Source organism: Quercus robur, chromosome 5, assembly GCF_932294415.1.
Source record: "Quercus robur chromosome 5, dhQueRobu3.1, whole genome shotgun sequence".
NCBI classification, from domain to species: domain Eukaryota; kingdom Viridiplantae; phylum Streptophyta; class Magnoliopsida; order Fagales; family Fagaceae; genus Quercus; species Quercus robur.
The window spans coordinates 325,814-343,225 of NC_065538.1; the positions used below are offsets into that span (position 1 = coordinate 325,814).

The 17,412-nt window shown below is 33.8% G+C and overlaps 1 protein-coding gene across 3 annotated transcripts; it reads left to right on the forward strand.

Moving 5' to 3' along the window:
• Positions 1–2,467: 2,467 nt before the first annotated feature.
• Positions 2,468–12,467, forward strand: LOC126724735 (alpha-dioxygenase 2-like). Of its 3 annotated transcripts, none has more exons than XM_050429106.1 (11): positions 2,468–2,804; positions 3,581–3,725; positions 3,820–4,080; positions 7,589–7,738; positions 8,167–8,303; positions 9,096–9,309; positions 9,608–9,753; positions 9,998–10,225; positions 11,286–11,488; positions 11,582–11,825; positions 11,928–12,467. In XM_050429106.1, the coding sequence occupies exons 2-11, from the start codon at positions 3,630–3,632 to the stop codon at positions 12,151–12,153; spliced, it is 1,905 nt and encodes a 634-aa protein (XP_050285063.1). In that variant the 5' UTR covers positions 2,468–2,804; positions 3,581–3,629; the 3' UTR covers positions 12,154–12,467. The 3 variants fall into 3 exon arrangements, with proteins under 3 accessions (XP_050285063.1, XP_050285065.1, XP_050285064.1); XM_050429108.1 differs by having other exon boundaries at positions 8,170–8,303; XM_050429107.1 differs by having other exon boundaries at positions 2,468–2,794.
• The last annotated feature ends 4,945 nt before the right edge of the window (positions 12,468–17,412 follow it).

The window sequence follows — 17,412 nt, forward strand, 5'->3', positions numbered from 1 at the left end:
TCTCTGCTTTCTTAGCTTCGAACAAAATAGTAGAAATATCTTCCTTAGTCAGATAAGGAGATCCTCGAGGACCTTGACAACCTTGTGGAGGTTGAGGTATGAACATTTCTTGACGTAAAGCCTGGAATTCTGCCTACATGGCAGTCTAAAAGCGCTTAAGGTCCTCAATAGCTGTCATGATATTCCTATTCTCAGGTTGATTAGCCTCACTAGAAGACTCTATACCCTCAGCATGCATGGATATGTACTCTACACTTGGCCCTGCTTACTGGTTGTCACTCGAACCAGGTAGTACTCCTGTAACTTTCTTCCTCGGAGGAATGAAGAAGATGAGAGTAAACAGAAATATACAGACCTACAAAAAACTCACTCAAAGATGTATATAAACCAAAGATTCCCCAGTGGAGTCGCCAAAAATGTATGCACAAGTTAGATTTGAGCTTATATAAGAGATGAAATAAGTTATCTAAAAGTACATCTAAATGAAAAGGCTTATGAGTGACAAAAGTACAAGCTTTGACATCACAAAGGTTAGAGAAGGAGAAAGTGATTGCAAGAATGGTAAAGTTGACACAAGATGTATGTGTAAAACCCTAAGAAAGGGATGAAAAACCACAGTTTAAGTAAGAATGTTCTTGCTCTATTCAGCTTTTGTATTATATGTAAAGAAGAGGTAACTCTTATACAGTAAGGGTGTTTTTCCTTAAAAGAGAGACCTTATTTTCTACATTCCTATCTTGTCAACTTTCTACTCTCTTCTCAAAAGATCTACTTGAGTTCTTACCCTAAAAGTCCAGCTACATGTTCCTCTTATAATCTAAGGAATATGGCTGAGTACAAAGACAGGTGTTTGATCATCATTTCCTATTTTTGGACCATTCCACAACTGGGGTACTATTTGGTGACGGGAAGAGAAAGAAAATGCCAACATGGCACTGTGGCATGCGAGTAGGTGATTCTGCCACTGCTTGGGGAACAACTCTTGAGCAATGAGAGGGACATCAAGAGTACTGTAGGTGATATACGTGTCTCTGAAGTGGTCCAACATGCACTCAGCTAATAAGGGATGTTCTCATAGCTGCTGACTTTAGAAAGTCACTATCTCCCTTTTGTGAGTGCTTGAGTACCATGTCAGATGCATATTTTACTTCCTTCCTAAGGCAGTCACACCTTTAGCACAAGCCAAGGATAAGGTTTTATAGCCAACGTTTCCTCTTCCTCTAATCATAGCCACTCCACGTGTAAGGTCCAAATCCAGCCACATCGACATTCTCCCATGCTTTGGCTGGTGTACTATACAAACACAAATGGGGAATACTCATTTATAATCACCTTTGTTGGGGAACGAAATGGGAAATTAGCCATAATTTCCCAACTATCTAGTTAGTAGTTAAGGTTTTAAAACTATTTTTTTTTCTAGCATCTCGAGTTTTTGATGCTCGATTTTGGCCTATAAATCAAGTATCAAAGACTCGATTTTCATGCTCTAATTACATCCGATGTGGCATATTTTTCTACGCGGCAATTACATGGAAATCGAGTCTCTAAGACTCGATTTATAACTCTTATAAATAAAATGAAATCAGACCAGAACATCAGAGCACAACCAAAGAAAAAAAAAACCCAGAAACAGAAAAGAGAGAGAAGATCGAGATCGGAGAGAAAAAAAACCAGAACATCGGAGAAGATGGAGATCGGAGAAAAAAATCACCAGAACCCAGGCCGGCGCGCGAGCCCAGGCCGCGTGCAAGCCTAGGTCACGCGCGACCCAGGCCGACGCATGACCTAGGCCGGGGTGCGAGCCCAGGTCGCGCGCGACCCAGGCTGGCGCACGAGCCCAGGTCGCGCGCGGCCTGGGTCACGCGACGGCCTGGGTCGCGTGGCCCAGGCCACGCGCCAATGAGGTGAGCTCTCTCTCCCTTTGATCTGTCCCTCTGATTTGAGCCTCTTAGTTTGGGATGGTTGTGTTTGGGATTTCTGAAATTTGTTTATGGATATTTTGGCTATGAAGTACATGATACTTCAAATTTTTTTGGTTATAAATCGAGCCTTAGAGGCTCGATTTTCAGGTGGTTCGCACGCCACAGAAAAATGTCACATTAGATGTGATTAGACCATAAAAATCGAGTCTTTGAGACTTGATTTATAGGCCAAAATCGAGTCTCAAAGACTCGAGGTGCTAGTAAAAAGAATAGTTTTAAAACCTTGATTACTAACTAGATAGTTAGAAAAATTAAATTAGTTAACTAGAATTTCCCCTTTGTTGGGGTGGTTGAAGGTTGAGTTTGTGTTACGTTTTATACAATCATATAAACAATTAAATGTTCAACAAAAAGACAAAATTCATGACCAAGCATTATTTATTGTTGGAGTACACCCGCTGGCCCATAGGCCCACCTTACTGTCGGCACTCTGCATAAATCAACCAACCAAAATCGAATGCACCAAATCCAACATTTCGTGGTCCTCATTCACCTTCCCAGTAAGCAGTAATGTGTAAACCCTCTTTCCTCAACTACTTTGACCTTACTTTCCCAAATTAAAGCTTCGGTTTTTACCCAAAAAAAAAAAAAAAACTCTAGTCAGTGAGCTCACAAATACCGTACGAGGAGAGAGACCACATCAAAAATCAGATCTAAGAGAAAGAAGAGATAAATACTAGTTATCAGAGATGTGAGAGAAAGATAAATACCAGCTATGCCGTCGTCGAGAGCAGAATCCGTGGGCTAGGCGTGATGCCTTGATAGTGATGCATGGACGCGACGGCGAAATGATGGGCATGCTGGCGGCAGCGGTGCGACTATGTGAGATGAGACACTCCAGTCATTAATATTAAATATGTCTCACTGTGATAAAAGGGATTTTTCTTTTTTTTTTTTTTTTTTTTTTGAGATACTAATAAATTGACTTCTTTTTAATAAAAATTTGGTTGTTGTTTGGGCTATTCTTGAGGTTGTTTGGGCCATTATAAGAGAGGTTTAACTTAATTAGTACCGTAGTTTTTTTTTTTTCTCTTTATGATTTTATTAGTATTAAAACAGGAATTTGTTATTTGAAACAAAAAAACCCACTTAAATAAAAATAAAAATAAATAAACATTCTCAAAAAAAATATATATATATATATTACATTATATTTTCTAACAAATTATAAGTAATAATTAATAAGGTATTATTAGTTTTAATTTAAATTTATAATTTTTTTTTCACTCATAATAATCAATAATGATCTCGCATTTATAATTTTTAATGAAAATGCAGTAGAGATAACATTTATTTTTACCAAAAATGCACTAATATGTTTTGGTTGAGCTCATATTTTTCAAAATATTAAACACTTATTTGGTAATATTACTCTAATAATATTATTTGTATTTTTTAGGAATATATATAATTGAAAAAAATGTGTAAAAACAATAGTAATGTTATTTGAAAACTGAACACAATGTACCAATCGGATCCTTACTTATTTTATTTAACACAATTTAAAAATCGAAAACACGTTTTACACGTTCTCAAAATACAGGTTTTAAATTGAAAAATCTGACCCCTAGCTCTCAATTATTGTCCTCTCATTTCAGCTTGAGCAGAACAAGGTTTCTCAAGAAGGAGCATCTTCCACAAAAAGCGATGACAATATTCCATCTTTTTTTGTCACACTTCATCCACCCTCAACTCAAGTATATGGTGGCCAAAATGACTCTCCTGGACACCATATTGTTCTGTGTTAGTGCAATCTCTTTTTCCCTCTTACTATATATGTTGACATATCAGTTACCATATATGTTTGATAACATTTACTATGTTTGATATTAATTAGGTTGTACACCTGGTAGACAAGCTGGACGCATGGCACAGACTACCAGTAATTATTGGAGCTGCTTATCTGGGAATTAGAAGACACTTGCACCAACGTTATAATCTATTGCCGGTCGGAGAAATCAATGGACAGAGATATAACACAGAAGAATTTGCCTATAGGACGGCTGATGGAAAGTGCAATCACCCTAGTGATGATACCATTGGTAGCCAAGGAACCTTTTTGGGTCGAAACATGCCTCCATCATCTTCACCATATGGGGTAAGAGTTCCAATCACCTTAATTATTTAATGATGAAGTTGTAACTTCTAACTGTTATTTTTGCTTGATTGGAGTGTATTAATTTTATAACTAACAAGATGTCACACAAGAGAGCCATTCTCTGTCTCACTATCCCACCAATTTACAGTATGCTCCATAAAAAAAAAAAAAAAAAAAAAAAAAAAAAAAAAAAAAAAAAAAAAAAAAAACCTCTCTCTCTCTCTCTGGATTGGGGAAAAATACACCCTATTATGCTTCCTCCCCTCACAGCTGAGGGGAGGAAGCATACACCTGTAACAGGGTTCAACTTGACTTGACGAAACCGACCCTATTAAAGTCAACACCACCACTCTCTCTCTTGAGGAAGTATACTCTACTCACAGGTCCCACATGGGTCCTCCCAGCTGTGAATATGAGGAAATATACACCCGAAACAGGGTGTATTTTTTCCCCTCTCTTTTTCTCCATCCGGAATAATCTGTCCACGTGGCTTTAATTCTCGTTCTTATGCTGTCTTAGCCACAATATTTTAATTTATTCCAAGTCTCTGAGAGAATTAGCAGCTGCAAAGTTGGACTTTGTGCAAGCCGTGTTTACAACAGAGGTCCGGACATGTTCAAATTGGTTTTGGACGTGTGATTGGATATGAAAATTAATCCAATAACCAATTTACATATCTACTAATTGTGACAAAGTTTGTCTCAACGAAAAATGTTAAACGTGCTACAAGTTTTACTACATAAAATTTACAAATTGAGATGACAATTAATGTGATTGGTTGACTTCAATTACCTCATAACCGAATATTTTAATTGTTTCCTTATGGTTGGTGACACATCAATTTGTAAGCCTAATTTAGTACTCCCTCCGTTCCACTTTGTTTGTTCTATTTGAAAAGTTAAACTTTTTAAGGGAACATCATTTATTGTCTTGTCTATCTTTTAAAAATGTATAAGTTTCCAAAATTACTATTAAATAAATTTATCAAAAAATTGATTTAGTAAATCAATAGTAGTATAATTGGAACATTAGTAAATTAATGACTTTTATTTTTAGAAATAGGACAATATTTTGGAATATCTCAAAATGGAATAGAAGACAAACAAAGTGAGACGGGGGAGTAAAATTTGTAGTACTTGTAGCACTACTAATGTTTTAAGCATCAATAAAATTCTATTTTATTTAGAACTTCTTTATGTATTCTACTTGAGTGTGGTGAGATTTATTACAAGGTATTTACTTTGAAAAGTACTTTCTTTTTTATTGTTAAATTTATTATTCTAATAAAACTTCTGCATCAGCAAATCTCAACAATTAGTATCAAAGCTTCCACTAATTTAAGAGAGCCAATTCAATTCAGCTCGATATACGTTGGATTGGTTTTCATGGATTGATCGATTGGGTTGAGTTGAAATTTTATTTAAGACTTGGATTGGGTCAAGTTTAGGGATTGTTTTTTCCACTCATCTAATCTTAAGACAACTTTTCATATATATTAGGTTATTTTATTATCTCTATTTTAATCTTTTTAGTTTGATATATTTTTGTATTTTGAGAATTAGTTAGGATGAATTTGGAAATTTGGGTTACTATAATTCAGGCATATTATGTAAAGGACAAAGTTTGTCTGTAAACTTGGTTGTAGCCTTAAGCTACAACTTTCTTTAAAAAAATTAACATTGCTATATACTTTGAAACTCTAACTATTGGATTAAATGTTCTTTTCGCTCTTAACACACATGTCAAATTTTGGGCCAATCAGATGTTTCTTATTATATTTCTTATGCATAATTTTAGACTACAAAAACTTGCAATTTAAAAAACTGATTGATAACATAGCTATTGATCTTTGATCTTCTGAAAATTTTGCAAGCACAGAGGATATTAGAAGAAAATGCAATCCAATGATAAATTTGTTAAAATTCACATCTAATAAAAAGATATTAAGTGAAGTAGTAGCCTTAGGCTACAACCAAGTTTGTAGCCAAACTTTATCCTTATGTAAATTAAAATAATGTATTAAAAAAAGTTCTTAAATAGTTTATGAAAGTCCAAATTTTTATATAGCAAAAAACATGTAAACACAACTTACTGACTCAACCTAATCCAACTTGATTTATGTGGGTTAGGTTGGGTTGGGTTGGGTTCTACACATGTGATATATTTAGGTGGTAGCAAGGTTAAATTAGGTTGAAGAAACCTTCCAACATGATCCATGCACACCACTAATCGGGGCGCTCTAAAATTTTAGGGGTGTGAAAAACAAAAAGTTCAATAATATATGTATGGCTCTTCAAGAAATCATATTTCTTTCCAAGCATGAAACCATGATTTCATTTTTAAAACCAAAGTATAAAACAAAAAACTTTTACCTTTTAAGAACAAGAAATATAATAAGATTCAAAACTAAACTAATATATAAAAATTCAAACTATCATTTATTTAATATTAACAAAATATAAATAAAAATACAAAAAAAGTTATTGTTTCTTTATAAAATTCAACTCAATCACCCATTAAAGTGAAGCTCAACCTTAATTTGAATCTCACAAATTATATATTATTAATTCTATAATAAATTTTGTTGCAATTTTCGTTCAATGTACAAAATCATAGAACCTGTTAAAAAAATCACCTTTTATTTTGTTACGAAGCATGGTCTTAACATTATTCATGGCTAGAAAGATCAAAATTTTAGTTGGTTTCTTAAATAAAATCATATTTTTTATTTCATTATATATCCATTACTCTTGTAACTAAATACTAATTAGAGTTGTCACCTAAATAATTATATGAAAACTCTCCAAACACAAGCAAATCTTTGAAACAACTCATCAGCCTTAGTCAATTAGTATTATATTTTAAGACAAAGTTTGGCTACAAACTTAGTTTTAGCTTCAACAATAAGAAGATGACATGTGTCCAAAATTATATACAATCACATAAGTGTGGTTTAGGAAGTCATGTGTATTGCACATGACATGGACACATGTCATCTTCCTATTATTTGTTGTAACCTCAAGCTACATCCAAGTTTGTAACCAAACTTAGTTCTATATTTTTGTAATCTGTCCAATATTTTGTCTAATGTGTTGCCAAGTAATAATAAAAAACAAAAACAAAAACACCAAAACAAATCATTTAGGTGTAGTCAGACAACACCCCATTTTGTAATCTGTACCCATTGATTTTATGAATTCTAGGCCAAGACAACACCCCATTTTTCTTTTGGCCTAAGAGCAAAACAGCTTACCAATTAAATGAGTTTGACACCTTCACCCAATCACCCCTAAACGAAACTACCACCTGCCCATATATTCTGAGAATTTATTCATGTGCATCACATGATTGTTTAAATAACACTATTTGGCCTGTATTTTCTATGTTGGAATATGTTCTTTTTTTTACTTGTGTCAATTTATGGTATGTTAGTAGGCAACACAGTCCTTTTCTTCACAAGTAATAATATGCACCATGTTCGTGTATCATTTCTCATCAATCTCCACAGCTGTTAGAGCCCCATCCAACAGTAGTAGCATCAAAGCTTTTGGTGAGGAAAAAGTTCATAGACAATGGGAAGCAATTCAACATGATAGCCTGCTCATGGATACAGTTCATGATTCATGACTGGGTTGATCATTTGGAGGACACTGAACAGGTTTTAATTTCAATATTGTCTTAATCAAAGTTTGCTTTCTAGCAAAGTGAGTTCAAGCATAACAATAACTAAGTATTAGGATCTTCTTCATTTGAAATAGATCCATTTTATGTTTCACATTACATGTGTACACAATCAGATCCAAGAAATAAACTCTTAATCGTGAAATGAACTCTTTCTATTTCAAGCAAATGGAGAGGATCCTATTCCAATGTGTCATAAACCAATTCGGTCATATATTATATGCATGTTGATCAATTACAGCCATCCATAATGTTAAATTTTATGATCGTAATTGACAAAGAATATTGCGATATCAAAAGGCCTAATATCTATGGCTCAAACAAATGACTTAAAAATTATAGTTACATGGTTAGAAACATTTTATTTGTCGATTAAGATAAATTAATTTTTCATAATTCTTTTAGCAGATAGAGATCAGAGCTCCTGATGAAATTTCAAGTGGGTGTCCCTTAAAGTCTTTCAAGTTTTTTAAGACCAAAAAAGTCTCTATTGATTTGTGTCACCTCAAGAATGGCTCTCCGAATACAAGGACTCCTTGGTGGTAAGTAGTTTTCAAAGTACTATCTCTTACTATTATAAGTGCTTATAGGTATAAGAACTCATTCAAATTCATAAGTTTAATAAACATGTTTAAACAATTTCATATGTGATCCCCTCTGTCTGAATGCAGAGAAAATGGAGAAGGAGATTTTTATTTTGGGAACTAATAGCAACAAATTAGACTCAAGAGGATGTAGGATTGGAAGTTCTCATCTTTCCTCCTATCTCTTTTGTAAACAAACAAAGCATTAGAATAGAATTATCCATATGCAAACAAAACAGCATATTACATGTTCTTATGAATAACTAATAACATTTTATCTTCAAATATTTATCCAAGAAAAAACACTTATTCTTCAAATAATTATATTAGAATGCAAATCCCAAGCTAATTGTTTTAAACAATGTTGCGTGTTACAACTGTCTCCATTTGTTGCCATGGATAACATACTGAGCAGTACAATATATAACAGTTACTAGAAAGGGAGCTTTTAACCTGAGTAAATAAAAAGAATTGAATTTAAAAATAAAAATAAAAGGAAATGGGGGTGGATTTCACCAAAAATTGCTGGGACATCTAATTTTTGGAACTAATTCTCTGTGGCAAGTTTAAAGTTTCTGTTAGGTAGGCTCGTAGTCAAGAATGTGGAGTGGGATAATCAACTGGACCTGAGCTTTCGGTTGTATTCCAATTGTCAATACTTTTGAGTTTAACTTGTCTAGGTTTGTAAAATCAAGTCATTAGAAAAGAATGTGTACTTTGTGAGAATGAATTTTTTTTTTACATGACTAGGGATGGGAGTGTAATTTATGGGAATGACAAGGAGGGCATGAGAAGAGTGAGGACATTCAAAGATGGAAAATTGAAGATCTCAGAAGATGGGCTGCTTCAGCATAATGAGAAAGGCATTCCTATCTCAGGTGATGTTCGAAATTGCTGGGCTGGCTTTTCCCTCCTACAAGCGTTATTTGTCAAAGAGCACAATGCTGTATGTGATATGCTAAAAGTAAGTTATTTTTGTTTTAGTTTATATTCTGTGATTCTTTTTCCCAATGGTGAAGTTGGTGTTATGTACTTGAACATTTCTGGCATCTAATTTGAACGGTTTTGGACCAATTTTGGAAAAATTGCAATATTGCTGCATGAAAATTAAACTGTCATATTTTGTCTGGTTTGCAATTGTAGAATCTTATGCTATAATTTTCCTCATACGCAAGAAATATGTGTGATAACAATGTATGCACTTCATGAATAATATATATTATGTTCAGTTAATGATTTAGTTTATTGTTCTTTGGTTTTAGGTAAATTACCCTGATTTGGATGATGAGCAGCTCTATAGGCACGCAAGATTGGTGACTGCAGCTGTCATTGCTAAAATCCACACCATTGACTGGACCGTTGAACTCCTGAAGACCGATACTCTTCTAGTAGGGATGAGGATAAACTGGTAAGATAGTTAAGACATATTAAAGAAGTCAATGAAACATAGTGGTCATGTTTAAAGTAGTGACATTAAATATTTGTTTTAATTTGATGAAGAAATGATAAAAACACAGAGATCCTTTTACAAGTTATGAGAAAAAAGAGGAAATCAGCAAAGATGAGAGTAACATTTAATGCACTTCTATTGCCATTGCTTTCTACTTTACACTTCACTGAAAATCAAATATGTAAACCATGTTTTTTTTCAGGTATGGACTTTTGGGGAAGAAATTTAAGGAGTTACTTGGACATATATTGGGATCAATACTGAGTGGATTGGTTGGTCTTAAAAAGCCGAGAGATCATGGAGTTCCCTATTCACTAACTGAAGAGTTTGTAAGCGCCTACAGAATGCATTCACTTCTACCTGAAACACTTGTCCTTAGGGACATCACGTCTTCAACTTCAGAAGACAAACATCCTCCCATACTACATGAGTACTTCCCTTTCTCTCTTCTTACAGTATATCTGCAAATATTAGGCACCAGTACGATGGACATTTTCTTGCCATTTTTTTCCCACCTTTTATGGGTTTTTTGCATCTTGCTGCAAAATTTATAGTTTTCTTTGGAGACATCAGCACAAATGTACTAGGAGCCAAGAACCATGTGTGCAGGGGCAGAATCAGGATTACAGAATTGGAGATCAAATTAGAGAGAACATTATTTATAATTTAAGATCATAAGGTTAAATGTGAATAGATGCTCTTCTTTTTCTTTTTCTTTTTTTTGGGGGGGGGGGGGGGGGGGTGTGTGGACATTCATATATGCTGTTAAGGGGAAATTATTGTGTACTCCTGAAATACCATAAATGTGTACTCCCTCCTCTCACATTTTTTTTTTTTTTTTGAGGTTCTACTAATTAAATTTATGATGGGACCTACTATTCATGTGAGAGGAAGGAATACGCATTTATAGTACTTCGGAGTACCTAATAATTTTCCGCTGTTAAAAATGAAAAGACAAGGAGACTGAGAAACATTGTACAAGAGAGAGCCTTTATATAGGCACAATAGGTATGGAGAACAAGTACAATGAGTCTAGGGCAAGTACAATTAAATGGGCCCAAGCCCTGTGGGCTAACAGACTAGGATATTCTACAAAAAAAATATGGCCTTGAATGTTGGTAAAACTAAGAACATTTCAAGGCTCCCAAGCTCCAACATAGTACTACTTGTAGTGTTGATGGAGGAGAGATGTGTAGTATTGGTAGTGGTTGCATATGGTGTTGATGTTGTGCTAGTATTTCCATTTTATAACTAGTTAATTATTATTTTTCTTATTGTGTTGTTAATGATGTGGGGGTGAAAAACAAAGGCTTTCAGATGTAAAAATAGTGTTTCATTTTCCTCAACTTAGGAAGCAACATTGCAATTTTTTTCATTGCAACAAAATAATGTTTAGAATTAATTTTCAAAAGGAAAGTAGTTTAAGATACTAATTAAATGTTACGTTGCTAGACACTCTACATGACTAACTGTAGGGATTATGAATCCAGGGTCCCTATGAGGGAATTAGTGGGTATTGAAGGAGAGAGAAAATTGTCAACAATTGGAATGGAGCAAATGCTAGTATCATTGGGTCATCAGTCTTGTGGGGCACTCACATTATGGAACTATCCATCATGGATGAGGAACCTTGTAGCCCATGATATTAATGGAGAAGATAGACCAGATCCTCTTGATATGGCCAGCTTGGAAAGTATATCATCTCATTCTTCAATATCTATTTACAACTCTCATTTTATTTCCACTTTCATAGTCCAAATCTAATTTTACAATGTTGGACCATTAGTTTATAGAGATAGAGAGAGGGAAGTTCCCAGGTACAATGAGTTCCGGAGGAACTTGATGATGATTCCTATTAGCAAGTGGCAAGATTTGACAGATGATGAAGAAGTCATCAAAGCTCTCTATGATGTGTATGGAGATGATGTGGAGAAGTTGGACTTGCAAGTTGGCTTAATGGCAGAGAAGAAGATCAAAGGCTTTGCAATCAGTGAGACTGCTTTCTTTCTCTTCATACTAATTGCTTCAAGGTATGCTCCATGTCATACTAAGAATAAGATAACAAATTTTATTATTATTTTTTTTTTCTTAGAGTGCACTAATGCTTCGTTTTGTACGATGATGTTGTTCAGGAGGCTAGAAGCTGATCGCTTTTTCACGTCCAGTTTCAACTCCAAAACATACACACAGCAAGGCCTAGAATGGGTTAACAAGACTGAGACTTTGAAGGATGTGATTGATCGGCATTTCCCTGAAATGACGAGGAAATGGATGACATGTTCAAGTGCATTCTCAGTGTGGGATTCAATGCCAAATCCAGTGAATTACATACCCCTGTACCTGCGACTATCCACCTAATATTCATCTATTTAGTACTTCCAATAAGTACGGATATTTGGTTGTACGTCGTTTTCTTATAGACGAGAGTTTAGTATTAGCTCAAATAAATTGCTATATACTAAACAGAAGTATGTGTAATTATATGCTAGTGAAATTGCCGTGTGAAATGTTATTTTAATACATCTGTTAAGAATACAAAGTGAGAGAGAAAGACTGAATAGTCTGTATATTCTATGTAAAATAATAATGTACAATAGAGAGCCTTATATAGGCTAAGTATGTGTACAGTACAAGTAATATGAGTAAACTACAAGTACATTATATTGGGCTAAGTTCAATAGGCTAATCTAGTCTAAGCTATACACTAACATATCCCTTCAAACTCGAGGTGGCAAGGAGGAAGCCAACTGGAGTTTGGATATAAGATCTCGAAAACGACTAGGCAGGTGAGTCTTGATAAAGATATCAGTAGGCTAGTTAGTAAAGGAGATGGAGAACAACTTAAGATTGCTTTTCTTGAAATGATGGCAAGTGATGTGACAGTCGATATCAATGTGCTTGGTGCGTTCATAGCGAGTGATGTGCGTGCGCATGCTTTATGTATGCATACGCATACTCGAGGCATGTGTACGCATACTTCATGTATGCGCACGCATACTTGTACCCAAAAATACAGATTTAGGATTCTTGCTATTTTGTGTGTTTTAATTAGTTTCAATTCTTTGTTTAGGTCTTGTTGAGTCTAGCTTTCACATGTTTAGGTCTAGGGTTAGTAGAATAACATGTTTCACATGCTTGAATTGATAGATTGATAATTAGGGTTTATGCTTTGATGAATCACATGAACATTCATGAAAATTTGAACATGCATTGATGCATAGATGTTGAGGTGTTATGGTGTAGTGAGATATTTGAGATAAGTCATGCATAATTACATGAACATGCATTTGACTTGATTGATGAATATGATGAATATGCTTGATTAATGCCTTGTTGATGTGTTTGTTGCCCTTGTGATGTGCTTTTGTGATATGCTTGCTGCCCTTGGATATATATTGTGATGTAATCTTTATATTGTGATGTGATCTTTAATATGTTGTGTGTTATTTCCTTAAGTGCATGATGTATGTTTAGGTTAAGAATTAGGACTCTTTTAATAAACTCTTTAATTAAATATGGCCTAACAACACATAATGGAGGTTGGCCCACAAGCCGAGTGGTCTTGGATGCCTAATACCTTCCCAATCCATACCCAAACTCCAAACCCATAATCTTGTATGTGGACCAAAGTATGTAAGTGATATGCCCAAAAAGCCCAATACGGTTCCTAGACCGAATTTAGGTGGCGGCTCCACTTTTCTCCACCACGGTCCACTCAGCAGGGGCGGGCTCTCCTTTGTGCCCACACAGACTTGTTCTCAGTATACAACTCTCATGTGTACAGATATACCCACTTGAACCTAGGTAATTACCACTTTGATGAAAACATCGCTTATCAACAAATGCATAGATTTCCTGTGGATCACCATTGCAAATTTATCAACAAATGCACAAATTTTAGCACTACCAACTTATTAATTTAAAAATAAATAAATAAATAAATAACTTCGAGTACTCTCTCTCTCTCTCCTTTCTTTTGGTGGACTTTTGTTCTTTCTTATAACTCTGATTAATGTTGAAGGTTTAAAAAAAAAAAAATTGTGTTTTGATATTGTGTTTTTTAAATTTCCCATCACATCAAGGTCTTCTCTCTTCCTTTTATTGCTTTGGTTGAATTTTGGTTTGGGTTAATACTTAGTTTTTTTGGAAATTGGAATTTGAGTTTATATCAAAACACAATCTACATGGGTATGAATTTGAACATGCCTACCCACTTTATGAGTAATAAATTATTATAAAGTCTATCTTTTATTCCTTTGGTTTCATTTTAATTTTGATTAAGATAAAATTGTAATTTTGTGATGAGTTTTTATTATTACAACAATTTCCTTATTCCTTAAGAGATGAGAAATTTGAGTAATATAAATTTGAAATTTATAAATTTTAGTTGTATATTAGACAAATATAACGCATTATCGCAGAAGTTAGAAGCATATGGCTCACCTTAAAAGAATATTGATCAAACATATAAAAAACAATAATGTGAAATTTTTGTAGAGATAAAAAGATAAATAAATAAATAAAACCTATAAAAATCTTTTTTTTTTTTAAATAGATAATACTTGAAGTAATTGTTACTTTTTATATACTTGTGAGAGACCGCACCCTCAGCCCTTTTTTTGGATGTTGGGCCAAATCCACGTGAATGGGTGGAGTCATGTAATTACCTCTCAAAATAGAAGTTCGACTAATTATATTTTCTCATTTAGACTAAGGGTTTTACAATGAAGTTGCCACTTATTTAATTATTGAAAAAAATAAGAAAACCAAAATTGAAAAATTTCTCATTTTATTAATTTGAAATTGAATTTATTGATTCTAGGAAATTACATGGTTTTGATCCTAAATTCAATCTAAGATAAAGTACATGACTTTATTTCCTAGTTACAATCTAGAAATTGAAAATTGCATAGATAAACATTCGATCTACTAACCCTTAATCTAAACTCGGAGGCTATGTTATAAGGTGGGAAGGTGTTAGGCACCACCTTGCCCGGTGAAACTGGTCTTCTAGATTATAGTGGTCAACATTCATATCTCATTATCCAATATGTTATCAATCAATTTACATGTTGAATTTAATGTGTGTGCATGTGATAAACCCTAATTCAATTTATTAAGCATTGCATTTGGATTGAAAAAATAAATTCTAGTGAATGTGTGTGGATGTGGGTAAATGGTGATATCCTAGATTTAAAGATTTGAAAGATCTATGAAACAAACATCTTTTTCATATTTTTTATGTGGATTTAAGATCAAAACTAGTGTTATGCATGAACACGTGATGAACAACCAAGAACATGTGAAGAACACATAAGAACATTTAAGAACATTCAAACATATTCAAGAAATTTAAATAAACACTAACATGCTTTAATCTTAAATTAACATTATAGCAACATAAAAAATGAGTTAAGGATAAAGATTATACTTGCATGCATGATCCACATGGTGGAGGAGGAGGAGGCTCTTGGTGGAAGTCTTAAGGGTAGAGGAGAAAAGAAGAACTAAAAGAGGGAGAGTGAGTCTCACTCAATACCTTGAATCTCAAAAAGACCAAGATATGACAAGACTACTTTACTTCACTAGAACTCAAGAAAGGAGAAGAAAGGGGGCTTTGGTGTGCTTTGGAATGGAGGAGATGGGGTTTTATATAGTAGTGGTAGAGAAAATATAAATGGAAAATCATTTAATGAGGGTTGACAAATGATAAAAAATAATCATGAACCTAGATCTTTTTTTTTTTTTTTTTTTTTTTGGAGAAAGAGGTCTTATTTTAGACTTTGGAGAAATCTAGTGCATTAAATGTAGAGATTGGTGGGAGTAAGGAGCAAACAAAATCGGTTTTCCCGTAGCTACTATAATAGCCTGTAGAGCCAAATTCAAAAAACTCATATCTTACTCAATTCTAATCAAAATTGTCTCGTTCTTATGCTCAAATTGAAGCCCTGGATGTTTAGTTTCTAGGAAATTAACCTTATTCATAGATTTAAAATATTCTGAGAGATATCAACGAAATGGTGAGCAGAGGTCATTTGTTATTAGAAAATAATTTCAGCATAATTAATATTAATAGATCACAAATTAGTTTCCAATTAACATTAATAGGCTATAATCACTCCTATTTCAGACTTAATTAGTTCTAAATTTACCATAATTAAAAAGATAATTGCACAAATCACTCATTGAATAATTAATGTTTGACTATCTAATTAATTATGTTTATGAAATCTTACCATAAAATGTGGTCCTAGTCAATCAAATTATGACACATTATTAATCTCAAATTAATTATAATTATAACCAATTGGAATTAATTGTTCATAATCACATATAGTCGGACTCAATTTGTGATAATGCATTTCGGCCATTAAAACTTGATTTAATGATAAATTTCAATCTGATGGTCCGATTAGAGCTTATGATCAGTCGATTTGATCGTTACAACATCAAGATCATTTTGATGAAATGAGATTAAGGATCTAATGACCAGAATTAAGATGCATATTTTCAAGCTGAAATTACCCTTTTACTCTCCATGTGAGGTTAAATGCGGGTTGCAAAATGGGATATCAATAATATTGCACCCCATTGCATAATATTTATATATTCTGATGCATCGCATGGGTCTATAACTAGTTTAATTAATATTCTAACACTCATGTCTCAGCCCAAATTTTCATTTTTAACATTTGAATGGGAGATACAATGGAGATAGTGTTCGAACTCAATAGCACTTTTGCTAATACTATGATAGATTGTCAATTGTCCCAAAAGCTAAAGTTCTTAAAAAGTGACGAATATAATTATTTAATTAATATTTAAACCTACTGGGTTAGTACAATTTGTTTTGAGTGAGCTAAACCTATGCCTATCTACCATCTTGTTCAAGTTTATGAACAATTTGATGTGATTTTATCTAAAAAAAAATTACCCTAAATTGAAATTTGTGCATATATTTGTGCTTGTTACATATATTATGGCGTGGCCTAAACTAATTGTAAGCTTATGTAGTTATAGAATAAGCATATTAAGATAGTCAAACATTCTCTAGTATATAGATCTTATATCTAGTTCATTGTAATAGTAATACAAGGACATAGGCCATTAGGCTGAACTTCCACTCATCATTTAATTATCACACAACAATATTCACACGGTATCGGAGCCACATCTGATCTAAGCTCACAGCACACACACAAAAATAAAATAAAATAAAAAATTATAAAAAGAAATAAATAAATAAAAAACTGCCGCAACACGGTACTTGTTGTTGTATCAACTCGAACCCATGGTTACCGATCCACACGAGAAGGTCTAGGACTTCTTCAATTGGGCAATAACCCAACCATGTCCTTCATCAAAGTTGCTATTCACTCAAACCTCGATCAACTTAGTGGAAGTTCTCACACACAACAACATCAATCTCGCCAACCATATATCAGTAAACGAAAAGCCATCGCAGCCACAACCATGAACAACCCTGATCATCAATCTTGTATTTTGTGCAACTTCATCACACCTGATCTGCTACACTGTCATCAAGATTGGCCAGCCGCTGTCAAAGGTTGTCACAGAGTAGCAAAAATCCGGAACCATCGCCACACTCACATAAAT

Excerpts from the sequence above, each read along its gene's own strand:
- LOC126724735 (XM_050429106.1), top strand. The coding sequence starts at position 3,630 with ATGACAATATTCCATCTTTTTTTGTCACACTTCATCCACCCTCAACTC. Across the intron at positions 4,081-7,588 it reads CATCATCTTCACCATATGGG|CTGTTAGAGCCCCATCCAAC; the intron begins GTAAGAGTTCCA and ends CAATCTCCACAG. Across the intron at positions 11,489-11,581 it reads TGATATGGCCAGCTTGGAAA|TTTATAGAGATAGAGAGAGG; the intron begins GTATATCATCTC and ends TTGGACCATTAG.